Below are 22976 nucleotides of genomic sequence, written 5' to 3'. Positions count from 1 at the left end.
CTCCTCTATAGCGTGATGAGATGAACAGCCTCATTTGCACGCCCCCGTGCTTTGCGGACATGAAGCTTTCCTTTGCGAATGCTCTCATGTCGTGCAATATCTGGATCTGGAACTCGCTCTAGGAGTGGAATGCTGTATGCCCGTGCTTGCGATCTAGTCACACGCCGATCCACACTCTCCAGCTCTCTATGAAAGGAGTCAAAGAATCTCCTCTTGCTCATCTCTCGTCTATTGCTCAATGTTCTCTGTAGTGGGATCAAGCACCATCGTAACCTATGTGGGATCTACCTACTCATAGAAAAAACCAAACGTACGTTACAAAGAGTTCGATCATAGAGTAAAATCGACGAGTTAACAAAACCACATATTTAATATTACCTGCTTTGGTGTCCCCAAAGCATGGTAGGCTCGAACAAGCTTCATGTTGGCTCTACAGTAAACCAACCTCTCTAGTTGTGCAGTGCTTAGCCTATTGCGTATTTTGGTGTGGATCAATGAGTAGGCACTCCAGTTGCGCTCACAAGCACCCGCAGAGCAATCCTTCAATTGGGAAATTACAATGATTTAGGGTTTAGTATTTACCTGCAAAAGTGGCAATGGTTTAGGGTTTAGTAATTTTCTGCGAAAGTAGGCGTAACGCAAGATCTGTAAGCTTTGGAAGACCCTGTCTCCCATAGCTCTTCCACCAAGTCAAAGGAAACTTGGTGGCCTCTTATCTCAGTGCCATTGGCCGCACAAAGGAAGGGCCTAAGCTATTGATGAAGCTCGTCATCTCAATCTCCAGCTGTGTGTCCTCGTCATACCTTGACGAGATGTATGAATCGCGCAGTGCAAGCAATTTTCTATCATGGAACAGTTCTGGTTTTTGTAGAGAGGATGGAGACATGCAGCCATTCCATGTATAGGACGGCTCATGAAATGCATTCTGCAACTTTTACAGAAATGCATAACTCTCTGCAGTGAATACAAAGAGTTTTGCCCAAAAAATAAAGCGTTGCTGCAAAAACGCTAGTACTACTGGTCCTTGACAGGCTCTGCTTCTTTGATCCTCTCCCTGACTCTAGTGCCCAAGGGGCTTCATTTATAGGCCTTGTAGCCATTTTCCCTACCTACTTTTAATCAATGTCATGTCAAACTTAAGTGATTGTTCATATGTCTATATGCTTAAGTGACGTAACTGTGCAAGTGAGGGTATGCAACTATGACCTACCTGGACATGCACGTCCTGCTAGAGGCTCACAAGGGTGCCTAAGCTAAGACTGACGCTAGACTGTAGCAGAAGCTTGTCAATATGGCGCAAGTGAAGTGCGCACGTGACAAGGCATGTTATTTCAGGCAAAAAATTTCTTGAAATTTTGCCAAGTCCTTGGAGTGTGCGGCTTGGTAGCTATAGAGATCCACCACTTCATAGCATTGCCTTTGAGAAAAAGAAAACGGTGGCTCAAAAAAAATCTTTGATCCTACTCTTGCAAGTGATCTTTATGGCTTATGCCCTGTAAGACAGAGTAATGAAGACAGAGCGTGCTCGATGCGCGATGGAGTAAGGGTGGGAGTGGTTGATAAGTCCGGGTTCAAGGACATAAGGATTCTTTGGAAAAAAAAATCTGACAATTTGGAAGCGCCATCTTGCTCTGTTTGCTCTTTGGTAGGACTAGTCTTCTTTCAAAAAAGCACACGCCTAAAGCTCTGATACCACTGTTACGAAGACGGGCACCACGTGCCAACGGAAAAGACCAGACTAAACAACCCTTAACACTTCAATAATACTGAACTGAAAGAGATGCACGACACACGAGACGGGGAGTGGCGGAGTTCCTTCCCAAAAGAGCACTGGCCCCAAACCTTGGCGCCCCTTTCGGTATTTCTTTATATTGCTTCAACTCAGTACAACTCCCATGGCTCTGCTCTGCATATCTTGTAGGCAAACTGCCAGAGGGAGAGCCCATGGGTCATATTTGAAGGCCCTAGGCCCAAAAGCAATTTACATGAAAAGCATTCAATCTAAAAGCATCTACTCTCCCAAAAGCCAGCGCTCCAAAAGCAAGCAACGCGTTTTGCAGAAACCCATGCAACTGCCACGTGGTACTGTCAACACGAATTGCGGGATTGTTTGTACAACTTGCCACACCAACATCTCAACGCGTTTTGTGACGGTTCCGTACAACAGCCACGTCATCAATTTTTTTATGCTAGGTCTTTTGTGGGTTCTGCTTCTAGTTCCTTGGGCCCCATTGGACGTGGCTTGATAAGTTGGCACAAACTTCTTTTGCTGCTGCTTCTTCTTCTACTTCTGCTTCTTCTAGGGTTTGGGCCCCTTTGCCCGGATCCGCAAGTTGGCTCCGTTCTTTAGTGGCTTGACACGTCAACAGTTTGTGACAAGATGAGGCTATTTCTCCTCAATTGTCCACCGAACTAAGAGCATACAACATCAGAGCTTTACCCTATTGAGACAAAGTTCATATGTCTACTTACGACTAAAACATATACCTAGATGAATCCACGATAAGCCTAGATTTACCTTTAATATTGCAAAAGATGGCCAATAAAAGTTGTCACAAGTGCACAAGGCCTTCTAGATCTTCAGAAGTGCTCAAGCCTTTGTCTTCTTCACAAATGCTCAAGGAAATTGCCCAAAAACTGATCATCCATTCTTCCTTCTTACATGCTCTTAAAGGAGTCTTTATATAGGTACTGACCTAGCTTGTTGAGTGCCCCTCACCCTTGGCCTTTCAATTGTCCGACCTTTGGCTTTTCATTTATCCGACCTTTGGCTTTTCATTCATCCAATCCCTTGGCTTATGAAAAGAAGGGCGCCCCACTTTAAGGGTTGATTTGTGACAATCAACCCCATGTCTCCCCATTGTCAACCATCTGCAGCCCCCATTGAGTTGGATTTGTTTCCCTCATCAAATCAGTGCGGAGGTACCTCATTCGAAAAGTGAACTGATGGTAATCTCCCAAATGAATCCAGTTAGTTGTGCATTAATGTATCATTTGTCGTACATGCAATGGAAATATTATACCATTCTGGAAACAGGATCTAGGATCTTGACAGTGTTCCATCTCTTGGAGTCTCTCTCTTACTATCTACATGCTCAAGTGTCCCATTCTGTATAACAGATCCTTGTGTGAGGTGCAGCAAAAGTGTTTAGGATTTTGCTCGGATCTAGTACTCCGCACACAAACACAAGTGTTGCTTTACTTCACATGAAAGAACTGAAGTGAACTAAAAGAAAGAGAGAGAAAAGAGAACCTTGGGATGGCGGGTCCCAACCCTCAAGGGGCCCCTTGCTCTGTTGCCAAAGCAAGTACTTTCTTTATTCTTGCACAAATGCTACTACAATGACTAAGTGCTAATGGATACTGATGCTGGATACTGGGTACTAAGGTATTGAAGGGGTACTGAGGTTCTATGTCAAAGACGATGATGTCGAGATGACGAGGTGCTGATGGTCTATGTCAACGATGATGATGTCGACGACGGGTACTGTTGGTCTATGTCGAAGACGGGGAAGTCTGTGATGGATACTCCTAGTCTATGTCGAAGACAACAATGTCGACGACGGGTATTGCTGGTCTATGTCGAAGACGATGATGTCGACGTCGACGACGACGACAGTATCCGTCACGGACACGACGATGTCGCCGTGACGACAATGACGACACGAGGCTAGGGCTGAAAACTGAGATCGCTGGGAATCTGCTGCGATCGGATACTGCGCCGACGACGACAACGATGTCGACAATGATTGCTGTTCTAAGGGCTGAAAACTGAAAATGCTGGCTGATTTGTAAGGCTGAGAATTGTCACTGATGTAAGGGCGTAAATGCGGTACTGTGTCGTGGCGACGACGGACGATGAGGATGGGACTTTGATGATGATGACGATGGGTCGTCATCAAGTCCGGGACCTACAGTGACGATGACGATGTCGACGACGACGATGGTGTGGACGACGACAGCGTCAAGGCTGAAAAGCGCTAAGGCTGAAAACTGAAATCTGTCGCGATGGATGGCTTTCTTGTCGACAGAAGTGGATGCACGCTACATGCGAATGCAAATGCAGAAGAGGTTAGGGATCCTGTCTCCAACTCCTTCCATATCCGCATACAAGGCTAGGAGATCTTGGTTTTTGTGTATCTGATGTCGATCTTCCTTCAAAGACATGGCAATGAAGATGGGAACTGGTAGTGAATTCTTCATACTGAGGGTGTTGAGAGGCTAACAAGTCCGGGTGGGTCGCGAAACTTCTTCAGGAAAAGAAAATCGGGAGAGGTTCTTTGAGTTTGCGATTCTTCTGGGGTTCTTCCCTTTAGTTTGCGAAGCTGAAACACATACAGAGCTCTAATGCCAATGGGAGGTGCAGTGGAAGTGTTTAGGATTTTGCTCGGATCTAGTACTCCGCACACAACACAAGGGTTGCTTTACTTCACTTGAAAGAACCGAACTGAAATGAAAGAAAGAGAGAGAATATAGAGACGACACAGGGTTGTCGGGTCCCAACCCTCAAGGGCCCCCTTGCTCTCTTGCCAGAGCATGTACTTTCTTTATTCTTGCACAAATGATACTACAATGACTAAGTGCTGAGATGCTGATGCTAATGGATACTGATGCTGGGTACTGGGTATTGAGGTATTGAAGGGGTACTGAGGTACTGAGGTTCTATGTTGAAGACGATGATGTTGACGACGAGGTGCTGATGGTCTATGTCGACAACCATGATGTTAACGACGGGTAATGCTTGTCAATGTCGAAGACGGGGAGGTCAACGACGGGTATTGCTTGTCTATGTCAAAGACGATGATGTCGACAACGGGTATTGCTGGTCTATGTCGAATATGATGATGTCGACGACGTCGATGATGTTGGGTTAAAGGCCCAAATGGTCCCCCTTAATGTATATTTTAAAGGTTACTAATCTTTGGCAAAGTTCACATTGAACTTGGCCACTAACTTTAAATTGGTCCTATACATATTAATAAAGGGAATGTGAGTTTTTAACTCACTCACTTATTCCCCCCATCTATTGAGTAGCGTGCCCTCTCTCTCTCCCTCTTCGTTCTGCTAGCGCATCCCTTCTGCAGCATAGTGCCTCCGCTTCAAGCCCCAAGACCTACGCATCTTCGCGTGCTCATCAACTGGTATCAGAGCCCAATTAGGGTTTGCTCCCAAACCTGCAAACGTTGATTTTCAGCCAAGGAGGTCAAACTTTCACGCGAGATTTTGCAATTTCATCGCCAAAGGACTCGTCCCTGGACACTAGAGAGCTCCCGGCAAGTCAAATTGACCTAAAATAGGCTGAAATTAGGTCAAAATCAGCAAGGTTTTGCAAATGATGTATTAAGGTGTGGGAACATCTTTGCTAGGTCCCCGCTACCCGAAAACACTGAAATTGCCGAAAAACAGGTCCCAAAATAGGTGTTTTCAGCAAATTTCAGATTTACGCAAGTTTTTGCAAGTGTTTTTATGATGCGACTACATTGGGGAAAGTGCAAATTGATGCAATCTATGCACGTTTGACAAGTTTTTGGCTACGTATGACCATTTGTGGCTCAATTTCGTGCAATTTGATGCTACAAATTGAGGCTTTTGCTGATACATGCTTCTAAAGGCTGTGCATTAGCCTTATGTATGTTTTGTGAGGCTAAAAACAACTAAATTTGTTGTTTTTTAGCACAAATTCGCTCGCTGAAATTTTCTGCGCATAAATTTCAGAAATTGTTTTTTGTGCCTACATCGACCTATTTTGCCCCAAATTGTTCTTCTGACCATTTGGAGCTGTAGTGCACACCTTTGTGATGCTATACTCCGGTTTTTGTGCATTTTGCCCAAAAATTCAGCGTATTAGCCCTCTTATTCGTGCAACTATGGCCTCATCTTCTTCGGATGTGAAGAATCTCTTCGAGATTAGGAGGTTCGATGGAACAGGTTTCGACCTTTGAAAAGACAGGATCCAAGGAATCTTATTTCTTAGGGATTGTGAAGGGGTACTTGAACAGGTAAAGCCACAGAATATGATGGATGAAGCATGGGTTAGCTTGAACAGGAAGCCTGTTACATACATTAAAATGGCCATGACCAATGAGAGAGTCATTGATGTGAAAGGTCTCACAAGTGCTTTTGATATGTGGGAGAAGTTAAAGAGAATGTATGAGAATACAAGGCCTGTCAACCAAGTGCATTTGATGCGAAAACTTGTTGGCATGCAACTAGATGAGTCCAAGAGCGCTGCAGAGCACTTGTCGTTGTTCGCAGGTACTTTGTCTCAGTTACAGGATTCAGGCTTGCCTGCTTTTGATGATAAGCTGAAAGCTATCTTCTTGCTTATGACCTTACCTGAGTCATGGGAAACATTGGTGGTTTCATTGTCCAATAATCACAATTTGACCTTTGATGGTGTCAGGGGTTCTATCTTGAATTGGGAAATCAGGAGGAAAGCAAGTGGAGAGGGAGGCAGCTCTGCCAACATGGTTAGAGGCAGGACAGAAAAGAAGAATGCCTATGCACAAAGGAGTAAGAGTAAGAGTAAGGAAAGGGGAAATGCCAGCAAAGGCAAGGGTGATGTGACTTGCTATCAGTGTGGCAGGAAAGGTCACAAGAAACCCGATTGTAGGTACTACAAAGTCGAGTTAGAACGGAAAAAGAATGGTGGAGACAAAAAGGAAGAGAAGAAGGAAGTCAAGACAGATGCACAGGATAGCTCAAAGGACAAAGAGAAGGCCAATGTGGCTTCCAGTGTTGTGATTGAGGAGCTGTCAGATGTAGAGGACATCTTGTGTGCCACTTTGTCAGATGATGATGCTTATGACTTTGATGCCTCTCTTAGTGTTCATTCACAAGACATGCAGATCACCAAGAGTGATCTTATTGATGCTTTGTTGACTGTCAATGATGCATTATCCCAGACTTCGATTATTGATTCCGGTGCTTCATTTCACGTGACTCCTATCAAGGGGTGTTTCTCTACTTTTGATGCAGGCAAGCGTGGGCATGTATACCTTGGAAACAATCGTACATGTTCCATTGAGGGTATTGGCACTGTGCATCTCTCCATAGATGGCACAAATGAGCTTGTTTTGCATGATGTTAGATACGTGCCAGGAATCAAGAAGAGTTTGCTTTCTGTTGGTCAGATGGATATGCATGGTTACAGTTTCTTGTTTGAGAGAGGATCATGGAAAATGACTAAAGGCTCAAGGCTGATTGTAAAGGGCACATTGCACAAAGAAAGGGACACTTTACTGCATGCATGGAAAGGCCGTGTTGGACAAGTTTATTGCATTGGCTGAAATTAACTCTCACATGGAGTTGTGGCACAAGAGGCTTGGCCATATGAGCCAAAAGGGTCTTTCTAAACTTTGTACTTTGAACAAGCTTGATGCTAAAGGCACAAAGCTTGACTTTTGTAATGAATGTCAATATGGCAAGCAACTAAAGCGTTCTTATTACTCTAGCGAAATGGGTTACAGGATTTGGTTACCTCAGCTCAAAAGGGTTGTACGTAGCCGGGATGTTGTTTTTAATGAGGCAAGGCTGCTTCAAAACAATTGTGCCCCAAAACATGACCATAAAAGGGTCAAATTTCAGCATGACCAGCCACCTGTTAGGCCTATTTTTTACCCTCAAGATGCACCACATATGGCTGAAAATGTAGATGATCCAGTGGTGTTTGAGCCAGATGATGTTGGGCAGCAAATTGAGGCTCCTGAAGGGCATTTGCAACCACGAAATAATTCTGAAAATGGTGCTGAAAATGATGTACAGCAGCCCATTGTTGATGATTTTATCATGCCACCTGATGTAAACCCATTGCCGGATAATGTGGATCATTGGGTGAGGCGGTCTACTCGTCAAAGACGGCCTGTGAGCAGATACGATCCCTCTTTGCATTACATTATGTTGACAGATGAGGGAGAGCCTCTTACATATAAAGAGGCAAAGACAAGTGGGAGCTTGCTATGCAGGAAGAGATTAAAGCTTTGCATGCTAATCATACTTGGGACTTGGTGGAATTGCCCAAAGAAAGGAAGGCTATTCCTAACAAATGGGTGTATAAAATCAAGACTGTTGATGCAAAACCCAAGTATAAGGCAAGGCTAGTTGCAAAGGGATATGTTCAAACCAAGGGCATAGACTTTCAGGAAGTGTTCTCTCCTGTTGTGAAGATGACCACTTTGCGTGTATTGTTTGTCATCGTGGCTGCTCTTGATTTGGAAATGGACCAAATGGATCTACATACCGCTTTCTTGCATGGTGATGTGGAAGAAGAGCTTTACATGAAGCAACCCGAGGGTTTTGTTATTCCTGGCAAGGAACATATGGTATGTATGCTCAATAAAAGCTTGTATGGGCTGAAACAATCATGTAGACAGTGGTACAAGAAGTTTGATCGCTTCATGCTTAAACATGGTTACAAAAGAAGCCATGCAGACCATTGTTTGTATACCAAACGTGATGAGGATGGCAGCCCTATCATTCTTGTGCTCTATGTTGATGATATGTTGATAGCTGCAAAGAAAAGAAGCACTGTTGATGCTCTTAAAGGGCAGTTGAAATCTGCATTTTCAATGAAAGACCTTGGGGCAGTTGAACTTATACTTGGAGTGCGTATTACAAGGCAAAGAGACAAGCGCCTATTGTATTTGTCGCAAGAAAAGTACATTGAAAAGGTGCTGGACAGATTTAACATGGCTGAAGCAAAGCCTCTTGGTGTCCCATTACAGCCATATGTCAAAATCTCCAAGGATGATTGTCCCAAGTCAAAGGAAGAAGCCAATGTCATGCAAAGTGTGCCTTACGCTTCCGCTTGTGGTTCACTTATGTATGCTATGGTTGCTACTAGGCTTGACATAGCCCATGCAGTGGGACTTGTGAGCCGGTTTATGGCTTATCGAGGCAGGTTGCATTGGGATGGAGTGAAGTCCATTATGAGGTACCTGAAAGGGACTAAAAACAAATGCCTCTGCTATGGTAAAGGACCATTGGAGTTGAAGGGATTTTGTGACTCTGACATGACTGGTGATGTGGATACACGGAAATCCACAAGTGGCTATGTGTTTACTCTTTCGGGAGGTGTTGTTTCATGGTGTTCTAGATTGCAAAAGATTGTTGCATTGTCTACGACAGAGGCTAAATATATTTCAGCCACTGAGGCTTCTAAAGAAGCTATTTGGTTAGCATGCCTATGCAGTGAGTTTGGTTTGCCTGCCAAGTCACCTATGCTTGGTTGTGATAGCCAAAGTGCCATATGCCCGGCAAAGAATGCCATGTTTCATGCACGCACAAAGCATATTGATGTGCGGTATCACTTCATACGAGAAGTGCTTAAGAATGACCTTATTACATTGGTTAAGGTCCATACATCACAAAATCCAGCAGATGCTCTCACTAAGTGCTTATCCAAAGCACAACATCATCTATGCATAGAGATGGTGGGAGTCACGTAGCTTAAAGGCACCATTTATGCCTTTAAGTGGGAGGTTGTTGGGTTAAAGGCCCAAATGGCCCCCTTTAATGTATATTTTAAAGGTTACTAACCTTTGGCCAAGTTCACATTGAACTTGGCCACTAACTTTAAATTGGTCCTATACATATTAATAAAGGGAATGTGAGTTTTTAACTCACTCACTTTTTCCCCCCATCTATTGAGTATCGTGCCCTCCCTCTCTCCCTCTTTGTTCTGCTAGCGCTTCCCTTCTGCAGCACAATGCCCCCGCTTCAAGCCCCAAGGCCTACGCATCTTCGCGTGCTCTATCACTTGCACACACCGCCGCGCACTCATCAGATGATGCTTACGAGGACAACGACCGTCACGGAACAGGACAATGTGACGACGACGCGAGGCTAGGGCTGTAAACTGAAAATGCTAGGGCTGAAAACTGAGATCGTTGGGAATTTGCTGCGATCGGGTACTTTGCGGACGATGACGACTGCTGTTCTAAGGGCTGAAAACTGAAAATGCTGGCTGATCTTTAAGGCTGAGAATTGGCGTTGATGTAAGGGTTGAAAATGCAATACTGTGTTGTGGCGATGATGACGACGACGATGGGACTATGACGATGACGACGATGGGTTGTCGTCAAGTTCGGGACCTGCGATGGTGATGATGATGTCTACAATGACGATGGCGTCAAGGTTGAAAAACTCTAAGGCTGAAAACTGAATTTGTCACAATGGATGGCTTTCCGGCGAGGGTCTACTGGCGAGAATGGAAACGGGGATGCGATGAGGCTAAAGGGATGGCACTGCTCAAAAAACGCTAGTGCTGCTGGGGTAGTGCCGAGAGAGAGACCACCTGCCGGGTGCAACACTTCGTGCACCATCTTCTGCTGCCTCCTCTGCTTCTACTGAGTGTCCAATGTGTTTCTTTTATAGTTTTTTAGCAATTTACCCTACCTACTTTTCCAACAAAAATCACTTATTAATAAATAAGTGAAAATTGTGTACTTTGGCAAAAAGGGTTCAATGCTCTAAAAAATGCTCATGATGGGATAATTGTTATGTGCCAGAGAGGGTATGCAAGTGCGATCGGCCTCAACATGTATGTCTTGCGGCTCACAAAGGTGCCAGTCTTAGTCCTTAGCTAAGACTCATGCTAGACTATGGCAGAAGCATGTCCACATAACGCAAGTGAAGTGCGCACATGACATCCCTCTGTTAAAAGTGAGGCACAACTGCCGAACTTCTATTTGTACTTCTGATGTTGACTGATGAATGCTTATGATGCTATGGATGCATCACCAATGAAAATTCCTCCAAACGGGTGGATACTACGGATGTAGGTACTGCTGCGATGTAAACACCGACCATACGAGTTATTAGGTAGCCTTACTATTGTCACAAAATACCAACCTTCGTGTTGACTCTGCCAGCAAGCAAGCAAGCAAGCTCTACTACCCGAATAGTCCTATCGTGAAAAAATTGCGGGTGAAGGTTTTTGAAAGGTAAGGGTGCTCATAGAAAAATCCAAGGGTTTCTTGTCGATGGAAGTGGATGCACGCTACATGCGAATGCAAATGCAGAAGAGGTTAGGGATCCTTTCTCCAACTCCTTCCATATCTGCATACAAGGCTAGGAGATCTTGTTACTCAAGATATAAATTTTCGTGTATCCGATGTGGATCTTCCTTCAAAGACATGGCAATGAAGATTGGAACTGGTACTGGATTCTTCATACTGAGGGTGTTGAGAGGCTAACAAGTCCGAGTGGGCCGCGAAGCTTCTTCAGGGAAAAAAAAAATCCGGGAGAGGTTCTTTGGGTTCTCGCTTCTGCTTCGGTTCTTTGGGTTTGTGATTCTTCTTGGGTTCTTCTCTTGAGTTCGCGAAGCTGAAGCACGTATAGAGCTCTGATACCAATGTCAGGTGCAATGGAAGTGTTTAGGATTTTGCTCGGATCTAGTACTCCGCACACAAACACAAGGGTTGCTTTACTTCCCTTGAAAGAACCGAACTGAATTGAAAGAAAGAGAGAGAAAAGAGACGACACAGGGATGTCAGGTCGCAACCCTCAAGAGCCCCCTTGCTCTGTTGCCAGAGCAAGTACTTCCTTTATTCTTGCACAAATGCTACTACAATGACTAAGTGCTGAGATGCTGATGCTAATGGATATTGATGCTAGATACTGGGTACTGAGGTATTAAAGGGGTACTATGTCAAAGACGATGATGTCGACGACGAGGTGCTGATGGTCTATGTTGATGACGGGTACTGCTGGTCTATGTCGAAGACGGGAGGTCTGCGACGCGTACTATTGGTCTATGTCGAAGATGATGATGTCGACGACGGGTAGTGTTGGTCTATGTCGAAGATGATGATGTCGACGATGCTGACAACGACGGCGACCGTCACGGACACAACGATGTCGCCATGACAACGACGAGGACGCGAGGCGAGGGCTGTAATCTGAAAACGCTAGGGCTGAAAATTGAGATCGTTGGGAATCTGCTGCGATCAGGTACTGTGCCGACGACGACGACGACTGATGTTCTAAGGGCTGAAAACTGAAAACGCTGGCTGATCTGTAAGGCTGAGAACTAGCGCTGATGTAAGGGCTGAAAATGCGGTACTCTGTCGTGGTGATGACGATGTCGACAATGAGGATGGTGTGTCAACGATGACAACGTCAAGGCTGATAAACGCTAAGGCTGAAAATTGAAATTTGTTGCGATGTATGGCTTTCCGGTGAGGATCTGCTGTTGGGGTTGGAAATGGGGATGCGACGAGGCTAAAGGGATGGTACTGTTGCAAAAACGGTGATGGCTGAAATCTGCTCCAAAAACGCTAGTGCTGCTTGGGTACTATTGAGAGAGAGACCACCTGCCGGGTGCAACACTTGGTGCACCACCTTCTACTGCCTCCTCTGCTTCTATTGAGTGCCCAATGGGTTTCTTTTATAGTCTCTTAGCAATTTGCCCTACCTACTTTTCCAACAAAAGTCACTTATTAAAAATGTGTACTTTGGCAAAAAGGGTTCAATGCTCTAAAAAGTGCTCATGATGGGATAACTGTTTTGTGCAAGAGAGGGTATGCAAGTGTGACCAGCCTGGACATGCTCGTCTTGCTAGAGGCTCACAAATATGCCAGTCTCAGTCCTAAGCTAAGACTCATGCTAGACTATGGCAGAAGCATGTCCACGAGCGCAAGTGAAGTGCGCACGTGACAGCTTGTCTCTCAATCAGATCTGCCTATCTAATTTGAGAGAGCTCTCTCTCCATCTGCACATATTTCTCCTCTCTCCAATCTATTCGGGAAAGAACCACCTTCAATGCAAGGAATTTGAGGGTTGTGATTGTGAAATTGCTAGAAATTGCGCGTTCTCTTTCTACCATGCTCGAGAAGGACTAGCAAGTAAATCTTTCATATTTCCTTTATTCAAATTTAGGTGCAAATGGAGCTATTCACTCATCCTTTCTCTAATGTCCACCATTATCAAAGCATGGGTCCTTGTGTAAACTTTGCAATCGGATTAACCAAAGTGAGACCAAGCTTGTTCTTGGACACAATGTGTTCATGTTAGTGAGTCTGGATCCTAGTTCTTCTGACCGCCCACCCCCTGCTGGCCCGTTCCAATTGCCCATCCATGTTTCCGTCACCTGAACTTTTTGCCATCTTCCATTCATGTGATGGCCCAACTTCTTGTCCCTCGTCGCATGCAACCCATTCAACTTAATGCACTGGATAATTTTCTGGTGAACTGTAGATGGACTCTAAAGGTCGACTCGAACATTTGTGTACGTGAAATTCTATGCCTTCCGTGAAATTAGGTTTCAGGGTAGCACAAGTTTAACATTATTTAATTGTCCTGCCAATTATCAATATCTTCACATTTTCCACTTCAATGGCTCAAGATAAAATTACCTCTGCTTCGCTTGTGGTGTAATGAGAGGGATATATTTACCTGCCTGTCATGAATAGCTTTATAATTTTGTCAACACTTGTGCACTAAGTTGCCTATACCCTAGCTGTGCCTGCCGCAGCCTTTTTCAGCTGCCTAATGCTCCCTGTGAGTCTTCCACAGCCTCTAAAGCTGAGGTTTTACGGAATATGTGTGAACGATCAAAGTGATTATAAGATGTACTGGTCCATACAATATGTAGTCTTATAAAGTACTGGCATGATAATGCCTCTGCTGAGTACCACCTCTTAAAGCTGTTCAAAATGTGGCTAAGAAAGCCTGTGATAATTTCTCGAGTTATATTAAAAGCTGAGAATTTAAAATTTGAACTCCTGTAATGCCTCTTATAATAAGCATGTGATACATTCTCTGCAAGGCATTGTTCATAAGCGTGCAGGGAAACTCGTAAGTGTTGATAGCGGTAGGCAGGGATGAGATGGGTGTGGACACGTGTAGCGATGAGGCACGTGGAGCTGTCGGAGTACTCGTTAGCTGGTGGTAGAAAAATACGCAAATTTTGGTGTTAGCACTGCTCAATTGATCATCTGTTATGCCTCTAGCGATGTTTTCTCTTTGTAAGTACATGCAATTATAGAATCAGGCACCACTCTTTCTCACATCGAGGAAACCCTTGACTGGCTACAGCTGGAACTGAAATTTCTCCCCGTAGTTAGTATGGGTTGTCTCTTTTTTTCTCTCTTGGACTCTAAATGACCACATTCCTGCTTAGTGTTTGTATACTCTTGATTGTTTAAGCAAGTCAATGGGAAGTTGGCCTTACCAACACGCCATTGAATGTTGAGTGTTCGTTCCACTTACGTGACGTTGGATTCTGGCAGGTGGAATATAGACCCAGGCTTGGAGATTGTGGTTCCTTCGAAGCGAACCCCTTGGCCAGACCCCCCTCCTCCTCAAAAAGAGCAACCAATGCCTTTTATAGCCAGTGGAAAGCACAGAATCAAGCAGAGCAACAAAAACCATAGAAAGAGAAAAGACCATCGTGACAGCATCTGAAATTTTCTGGAGACTTTGGGAGGCAATTTTTCTACAACTTTATTCTTTTGAGCATTCTTTGTGGAGGGATTATAAGAAAACCCTTTGGAAGAACAGCATGGTGCTTGCTGCTAGCACATAATAATGGTGGCCTTGTGTGCTACTTCCACTCTTTTTGGTGGTTATGGCAGCTTGCTGTGCTGCTCCCTTTTGTGAGTTCCAACTCGGAGCGAAGATGACCATAGTCTGCCAGACAGAGAAGGATAGAAATTGGACCTGTACATATCAATGGTAGGTCCGATGCCAATCAGAGATGAATGGGAGTGTAGGAACAGCGGGTTTTTATGGTTTGATCACCATGGACTACAGACAATATAGCATGGCACTTTAATGCTCATTATTCATGTAGAAATGCTTGGTGTACCTCTAACTTCTGTTGCACCAGACCATGAGTGCTTTGTTACTGTAAAGCTTGGGAGCTAGCTACCTAAAAGGCTCCTTCTCAATCTGGCACATGAACCACAGAGATGTACATGGAGATTTTCTTCATGCATGCATGGTCACACAATATCAATCTAAATTTCAATCACTGACAGATACATTTGTAGAACTTCAGTCTTTTCACATGGTAGAAGAGTGGTACGTGCACTTGGGATTCTTGAATTTATCGTCGGTCCTCAACAGGGAACAAGTCTTTTGTCATGTAACAATAGATTGGAACCCTTAGCATGCTAGTCAGGAGTTAAATAACTCGTGTCTTGATGTTTTGTTAGAATGGATGTCATATTATCAATTCCTTGGGAGTAGCTAGTATACTCATTTGACCTGTGAATTTCCTGCATGAAATTGTCCTCGGATATGATTTCATTTTGACCTTAAATTTTAAGGGAAACCTATGGGCCATTTTGGATGTAAATCCATGTAACACTCCAACTTTATTAAATTAGCTTCCCCTTAAAGAAATACGAAGGGTGGTTCTAAGTTGAGGCAGTTGTATGGCATTGGATAATTTGGTTGGAAAAGTTTTGTTGATTTAGACTTCAATAATCAACATGTTTATTATGAGTATTTGTGTTGTTTCCCTAATCTTTTTTATCTAGTGGTAGTTGAGGTAGATGGCACTAAAAATTGGGGTAGCCATATTTCGCATTACACATCCCAAATTTCAAATGGCGGTAGTCTACATTGATGTATTGTGAGCACTTTATCTATGTGTTCCTCACCCTTTTGTCTTGTAGGGGAGGAATTTGTGTGTCCCACCTTGTGTATAGGGGATCTTTTGCATCCTTTTCTGTTTTGTATTCAAGGGGAGGATTGTGTCTTGTGTACCTAGCCCTAATGTGTTTTGAGACGAGGTAGAGTTGAGTGTTTTAGCGCAACAAAACCCACAAAGAGGGGGTGGGTTTTGTAGCACCTAACATGTGTGAGCACCCTTTCTTACAAGTGGATGCTTAGTCAACTTGTAAAATTCGATAGGCCATGTGATAAATCCTATGTGGAATCCTAGTGTACATCCTACTTGGCAATCTGTGTGAGATCATCACTTATGTGTGCAAAAATGTTTAGCTAAAGGCTATAAATTAAGTTTTTATCTAGTCTTTTCATCAATTTAAATAGTCATCATGTACTTGCGAATAGCATTCTTAGTCTCTTAACTAGTCTTGCTTGGTGGCCTTTGCTATAGAAATTGGTTGATAAAATTTAGTGTCGCAAGTCAGAGACAATATGTTTCCATATAGTAGATTTTAGTGTAGAGATACGGAACAAGGACACTCTTAGATTCACATCAACCACCTAAGAATAAAGTAACCATGTACAAAGTGTATTGAGTATGTTATACATGAGTTAAATTACAAAACTGTGAGAAAAGAATTCCGTGTCTATTTGATATATAGATTCAGTGATTGAGATTGAACATGTATTAGTGAGTAAAACATGTGGTTAAACTAAACTTAAGCATTGACAAATTCAAAAATATAGAAGTATCAACATACTAAAAATTTAGTTGCACTACCGGCATGGTAATTGTGAATAGATATTGTCCAATTGTGCAAGTCGGAGGACGATGTTTGAATCAAGCCACATGAAAGCAATGTGAATAGTTAAACATTTCGTCTTGCAACTAGGCTCAAAGTGAAAATGCTAAATATACAGTGCACGTCATGCAGAAGTGACATACAACAGTATGGCAAAGAGTTGGCACTGTGGTCTCTCCAAAAATTATAAGAAACGATAACTGTGCTCTACCCTGTAGCATTTATGTGTTGTGCCAAGCAAATGCATACACATGAGGAATTGGATGTAGATAATGGACCTTGTAGTGTTGTCGAGTTTGAGTTGTGCTTGTGCAATTGAAACATCCAATGTTGTGAATATATGTCCTCTCTATCAAGCAGAAAACACGCCTTAAGACAAATACAAAATGTTACAATATATATGTGGTAGTGATGCGTGTGAACACACTTAGGATCGTCAGGGCTTGTCTATTTGAAATGTCCACAGTGTTGTCTTACACCACAAAGTTCCTGAGTGGGATGCCGCTCTCTTGTTTCCGGTTAAGGATCTTCCCACGGACTATTCAGATATGTTGGAATGGAATCAAGCAAGGTCCTTGGCCGTTGCTCTTGCAATTCTTTCTCTTTGGCTAAAGTAGATTGTGTCATTGCAGCTCTCTGGATTTGTTTACGACTTTCACAACCATCATCCATGACAATGCAACGCTACCTCATTAAACATTGAACATCTCAAGTTCCTATGGTTGATGCCCATTTAAAAGATGCCCATTTAAAGAGACAGGGCTTCTATCTTCTCGATACCTCTTGTTCTGGTCTCTGCATTTGTTGTCGTCGTCATTGCCAGCATATCCATACGTTTTATTTATCCCTTATTATCATGTTGTCTGTGAGTCCTTCAATAACGATGGGATCACTTCCATATTCATCTTCTTTGTCACGGTCTCGTCATCTTTCGTGCATACCTTCTATCATGTCGATCACGTCTACCGCGATCTCCACCATTGTATCAATCATGTCTATTACAATCTCCATCACCATCGCTTCTGCAACTTCTACCATTGTACCGACTATTCTATCCAATTCTGCCATCATGTCTACCATCACACTACTTTTGTGTTCTTTCCCTTCTATTAGCTTAGCCTAATGCTCAAGCTCCTTTTGCAGAACTTTGATTCTTCATCTGTCATGAAGGACATTAAAAAGCCCAAGGAAGATTGAATGTGAATGCTTACTTTCTCCTTGTCTAGAGTTGCTTTTAGAGCAAAGAACAACATAAATGATGGTGAGTGTAGTGGGTTGCGGTTCAAAACAACTCAGGCTCGCTAGAGTGCAGGGGGTTTCAATCGCATAAACACTGTGAGAAGGGGAATGGAGCCACAGGAGGGTGCCCTCTTCATGCCATCTTCTATTCCCAAACCGCCACAAAAATATATCCGCCATCAGACGCTCATGCAAGTTGCTTTCGACTGCGCAACTCACATGCAATTGCCAATACACTTGTAGCACTACAAGGCTACAATGTCTTGCTAGGTACTAGTTGCGACATCATTGCTTGAAACAATTGGAGCCACAACCTATAGCTGTTGCAGAAATCTTTTCTGTTAGTACAATGCTTTTTATGAAGCGTATGCAGCAGGAGCTGGACAGCCTATGCAAGTGATCAGAAAAGTCTACTAGAAAAATAATTCTTGCTTCCATCCCACGTGTGCTCCTCGTGGTCGATGTCGTAGAAATCAAGAAGAATATAGTCTCCATCGGGGATGCCGCTCAAGTAATACCTTTTATAGGTCTCCTGCGCTCTAACTAGCAGTTTCTGCGATCATTCAGAAGTTAGCGGAGCCTTCTTGACTGCTTCTGGCGCCCCTTTTTATCTAAACCAATGAAATCTGTTCTTTTGTTGGGCGTCGAACCTCTTCAAGCTATCATCTGTTATGGCATTGTCTTTGAGGGTGATGACCCCCTCTCCATTCCCTGTCACAGCCACACAAAGACCGTAAAAGGGTCTCACAAAACCCTTGTGAATGTTGTCTCTCACTACTTGCACTGAATAGATCCCTATTCTCTGGCCACATCTTCGCCAATGTGGCATCCTTTCCTTCGATGAGACAGACTTTTCCAGTTGCAGATGTCGTGCCGTGCTGCCTCCATGGCATCCTCAAAGTACACCTTTGTGCCCCACGCATCCATCTCTTCTCGTCTCTTGATTATGTTCTTGCGGGGAACCGACTGCACAAGGAAGTCAACACTTTGATTCCCCTCTAGCACATCCATGTACTCATGAATGGTGCGGTGAAGATACGGAGACTGGCTGCTTTCTCCACTTGCCTCCGCTTCTTCATCCGAACCTTCGGATTCCCCGTACTCTTCTCCCGTGGTCACAACCTAAGTAGCCTTCTTGGAAAGCATCCAAAAAGCAGGGAACAATTGACACAAAGCGACCCTGTACCTAAGCTCTTGGCTCATAGTGTTCGTGAACACCTCGAGGGTTCGCTTGAAGGCCCTACCAGCGCTGTCTATTGACCTTAGCTATTGGCCGTCCGATTAAAATGAAGGGCAATGGTCTAGATCATGCCAAGCGGCCACCTCCCAGCTCTAGAATGCAAAAAACGACATTAGGCTCACCAAGTAAACATGCCACTAGCACAAATACTACATTGCATTACCCACTATAATCTAACAGTAGTTGAGGTAGATGCCACTCAAAAGAGGGCGTTTTAGGCATACGAATGCATTGACTACTTCATCCAATCTGCAAGCTTTACCTACATTGTTCTCTTCTAATCTTTTTGAATGACCTTCTTTCTATTGAAGAAGAGAGAAGGTTTATGAAGAGCATAGATCTAACACTAGATCTATAATTGAACACTAAGATGTTTTGAGACACTAAATTGTCCTACTTTCTTACCATTTTTTTTAATTTAAATGTGAAGCTAGACACATAATTGTTACTGTATTGAAAGAATATTGGAAAGCTTTGCAAAAACTTCATGAAAGACCTTTGACTTCTCAAAGAAGTTAAAGTTCACATGTTTATAAATTGTTGCAAATAGATTATAACAATTTTGTATTTCATGCCCACGATTAATAGCAAGCTAAATTTTGAAATTTTAGAAAGTTGATTGAGAGGTATCTTTCAAAGATTATTCCCAAGATTTGATGTCGTATTAGTGCAAAGCTATGATCCAAGGTGATCCTATAAACTAAAGCCAAGAACAAACATATGTTTTGCCTGTCGAGTCTTGCATAAATTGTATGAATCTATTCATACCTTGGGATTTTGTCATGCAACATTTGTCAAATACATAACATTGTCACCACGCAACCATGTGAGTAAAATTATGATACTCTAATTTTGTTATGGTTGAGGAATCGGCTATATTTATTTGTATTGAGACAAGTTTTTGAACCTGTCCAATTCAAAGCTAATATTTTTCATGTGAAGAATGAAAATTATCAATGTACACAATTTTGCAATGTAAGAAAATCTTTTATTTATATTTTGCATCACCATCATTATGGTAAGTATTTCTTTGGTAGCATACATTTTTAGATGAAGTAATGCAACTAAAAATTGTAAAAATAACATGATTTACTTGCATATAGGACCCACACAACTAACTATAGTTAAATTACACCTTGAAGCAACTTTTTATGATATAAAACTCATGTAAATATGGAGCAATAGGATAAATCACTAGTCTACATCTTTTTTCAAGGCCTAAACATAGCTTGTGGTACCTATTCTTCAAAAGTATCACATGTAATGTTGATAGAGTATTCTTTATGGACCCAATTCTTAATCACGATAAACTCAAAAGTCTAAAAGGGAAATATCTACAACAAGTATACATGAGGATCTGAAAAGGATTTTTTAGATTCTTTTTGAGATACACAAGGCATTAGGTCTCCCCAATCTCGTAAAAATAAAAAGCCTTTCAAAACATCTTAAGCTTAGGAAATGAAAAGACCTACGAAGGTGGAAAGTCAAAAGACGATCCCCAATGGATGGTTCCCATCAACTTGGGATGCCTAGGCAACATTGCCCATTAAACCCACCTGTCTAAAATCCCAACTTTTATGGATTTTTGTTTTCATCAACAAAAGAAGAGCAAGAACTTAATAATTGATGATAAGAAAAAGAGAAACCCTGATCCAATCTCTCACGAGGTGAACTACTTTTTGAACCGAGTGCTCTTTTAGTAAAGAGCTAATTGCATTTTGATGTACAATGACTAAAGTATTAGATGTTAGAAGACTTCATTTGAACTTTTCTTTCCCTCTTTGACTCAACTAGTTTACCTATGTCGCCCAAAGGCCTACTATATTTCAATTTTCCACACCTTCATTCACTAGTTATCAATAGTGCCATAAAAGCTCTTTATATAATGAAGGTTGTAACCGAAAGGCACTTGCATATCACATTCAGGTGGTAAATAATGATGTGAGCTTTTATAGCCTTGTGGTGTAGAGGCTATAAGATTACAGAGGTTCTAGGCTAGTTCCTTATTTATAGTGGTATTTGGGTTCCTTAAGTGTTGGAGAACTTCTATTTGCACCCCAAGTTGTTGCAACACAAGTTATGTTGGTAGGGATTGCTCTTTGATTCTTGGAAGGAGATAGACATAGAATTTTGAAACTTTCACAAGCAACCATACTATAAGCTAAGTAATTTCAGTTTCACACAATCACTTTGTTCATGCTATAAACTACAAATCAACTTTGTGTTTTTCCAAAATCACAAAGCCCAAGGTCCTCATGCAATCAAAGGTTTTTCTCAATTTAGTTTTTGCAAGAATACAATTTTTGCATCTAGTTCATGCCTCGAAAGGATAACACGGTGGTTGTTGCCACCAATTGGAAATCCTTTTCAAAGATAATTTCCATAGTCAACAAACCTATAATAGTTAAAATCAGACAGGCAAGTCCTACCAACCCAAAGTATCAAAAGTTTCCTATCAACATTTTCCATGGAGTAGCTTACAATTTTCCCCTAGTAATGAAAGGCTTCCAGTAAATATGTTTATTTGTAGACATTTTTGTGAAATGCAAAGACTACAAAGTTGAAGATGCTGACCATGATGAGGATGGATCCTCCCTTGTAAAGAAGATGGTCAATATTGCAAGGTCTCCTTTAAGCATGAGAGTCATTACGGTATATTTCTTAATGCTCTATAAAGCACCACATAAAGAAACTAATTAATTTATGAAGGCTTGTGAGAATGACTAGAAAACTAGCTTGACAAAGAAACCTCCACAATACAAATGACCCTACAGAAATATGGTTATGAAGGGTGTACATAGGCTAGAAATATTTGGTATTGCCCTTGTTTTCATGAAGTAAAGAGTGTTTCATCAATCTTTGGCCATAAAGCAATGCCTTGGTAAATTTTACCTATTTGTGATGAGCTGACTCGAAAGGGTCCAATAAATCCTTCGTTGTTTCAAGCATATTTTCCCTATGGGAAAATTACCAAAATACACCTGTTTTGTGGAAATTCCCAAAAATTTCCAAATTCCTAAAATGCCCTTCAAATTCCCAAAATACCCCTGGTTGTGAGATTAAATATTTCCAAAAATAAAAATTGTTGTAGCTTTTCATAAGATGACTGATTGTCTATCGATACAAGATGCTAATAGTAGAATTTAAGTTGGCTATATAGGTTTTGGAGCTGAGTTGCTTCATTATTTTTACACATGATTGCCTTTCCTTGCGAGGTAATTTGTCACCGAGGTAATTTGTGACAAATTACATTTTTAGATATCAAAAATGGAAATAGATCCAAGGGTATTTTGGTAATTTTTCCTTTCCCTATTTATGATGAGCCAAAAGAATTTATATCTACTTTTGTACACGGGAGCATTAAACGGTACACTTTCCAGTATGCTTGATCATATTGTTACAATTTTGCATTGAACTACTCGTCTTATAACTTTCTTGCCACCACCAATTAGAAAAAGGCTTGTCAAGCCACTTCCCAATACTACTAATTAACTAAGAAGAGAGAAGGTTTTCAGAGTGCCAGAGAAAGAGAGAGAGAGAGAGAGAGAGAGAGAGAGACTTGGCCTATATTTGATAGTGGAAAGAATACAACCTTCCTGTGACAGATTCTATTTTTGCTAAGCCTAAGAATGTGTTAAAGAACATAGGATATCCAGTAAAAGAAGCAGTTGCATATCTGGAAATGAGTCATTGCTCACTTCTTGCTATGCTGGGGCCATTCTGGGACTGAGAGTATGCAGAGACAGATTTAATAACAGAAACATTCCCAGGTGAAGGTTCAATCGCACAGAAAAGTGACAATTATGCACAAAGACGGACAACCCTGACAACCCTCAAAGAGCGACGTGTGGCTTGACCTCTACTTCTTGCAGGAAGTCTACTTACTCCTGTCCCCTTCATGCAAAAAGCCCTACTGCAATTTGAAGATTGGTTATCTCTGTTCTCCCAGCAGGCGTAGATCAATGCCCAATGTACCTGCCTGTTGATTACAAACCTTTTCGAAAGATGTCTTCAGTCAATGTGCATGTTACCCATAATAAAAAGTAGTACCACTGGCAAATTCAAGCAATGAGACA

General features: G+C 42.3%; 1 protein-coding gene and 1 pseudogene across 1 annotated transcript in view; one reads left to right on the top strand and one right to left on the bottom strand.

The window, feature by feature from the left end:
• Window positions 1–15019, top strand: part of LOC147438205 (beta-1,4-xylosyltransferase IRX14-like) — a 45022-nt gene extending 30003 nt beyond the window's left edge. The window contains exon 3 of the mRNA XM_086487514.1: window positions 14232–15019. Within this exon, the coding sequence (XP_086343640.1) occupies window positions 14232–14406 (175 nt within the window). The 3' untranslated portion in view covers window positions 14407–15019. The remainder of the gene's footprint in view (window positions 1–14231) is intronic.
• Window positions 15020–16731: 1712 nt separating this feature from the next.
• On the bottom strand, window positions 16732–18844 carry LOC147438204 (uncharacterized; annotated as a pseudogene).
• Between the last annotated feature and the right edge of the window lie 4132 nt (window positions 18845–22976).

This window comes from Adiantum capillus-veneris, chromosome 17 (genome assembly GCF_014529385.1).
Source record: "Adiantum capillus-veneris isolate H3 chromosome 17, ASM1452938v2, whole genome shotgun sequence".
NCBI lineage: Eukaryota > Viridiplantae > Streptophyta > Polypodiopsida > Polypodiales > Pteridaceae > Adiantum > Adiantum capillus-veneris.
Note: the sequence above shows the minus strand (reverse complement) of the source record. Positions and strands in the feature narration are given on the sequence as shown.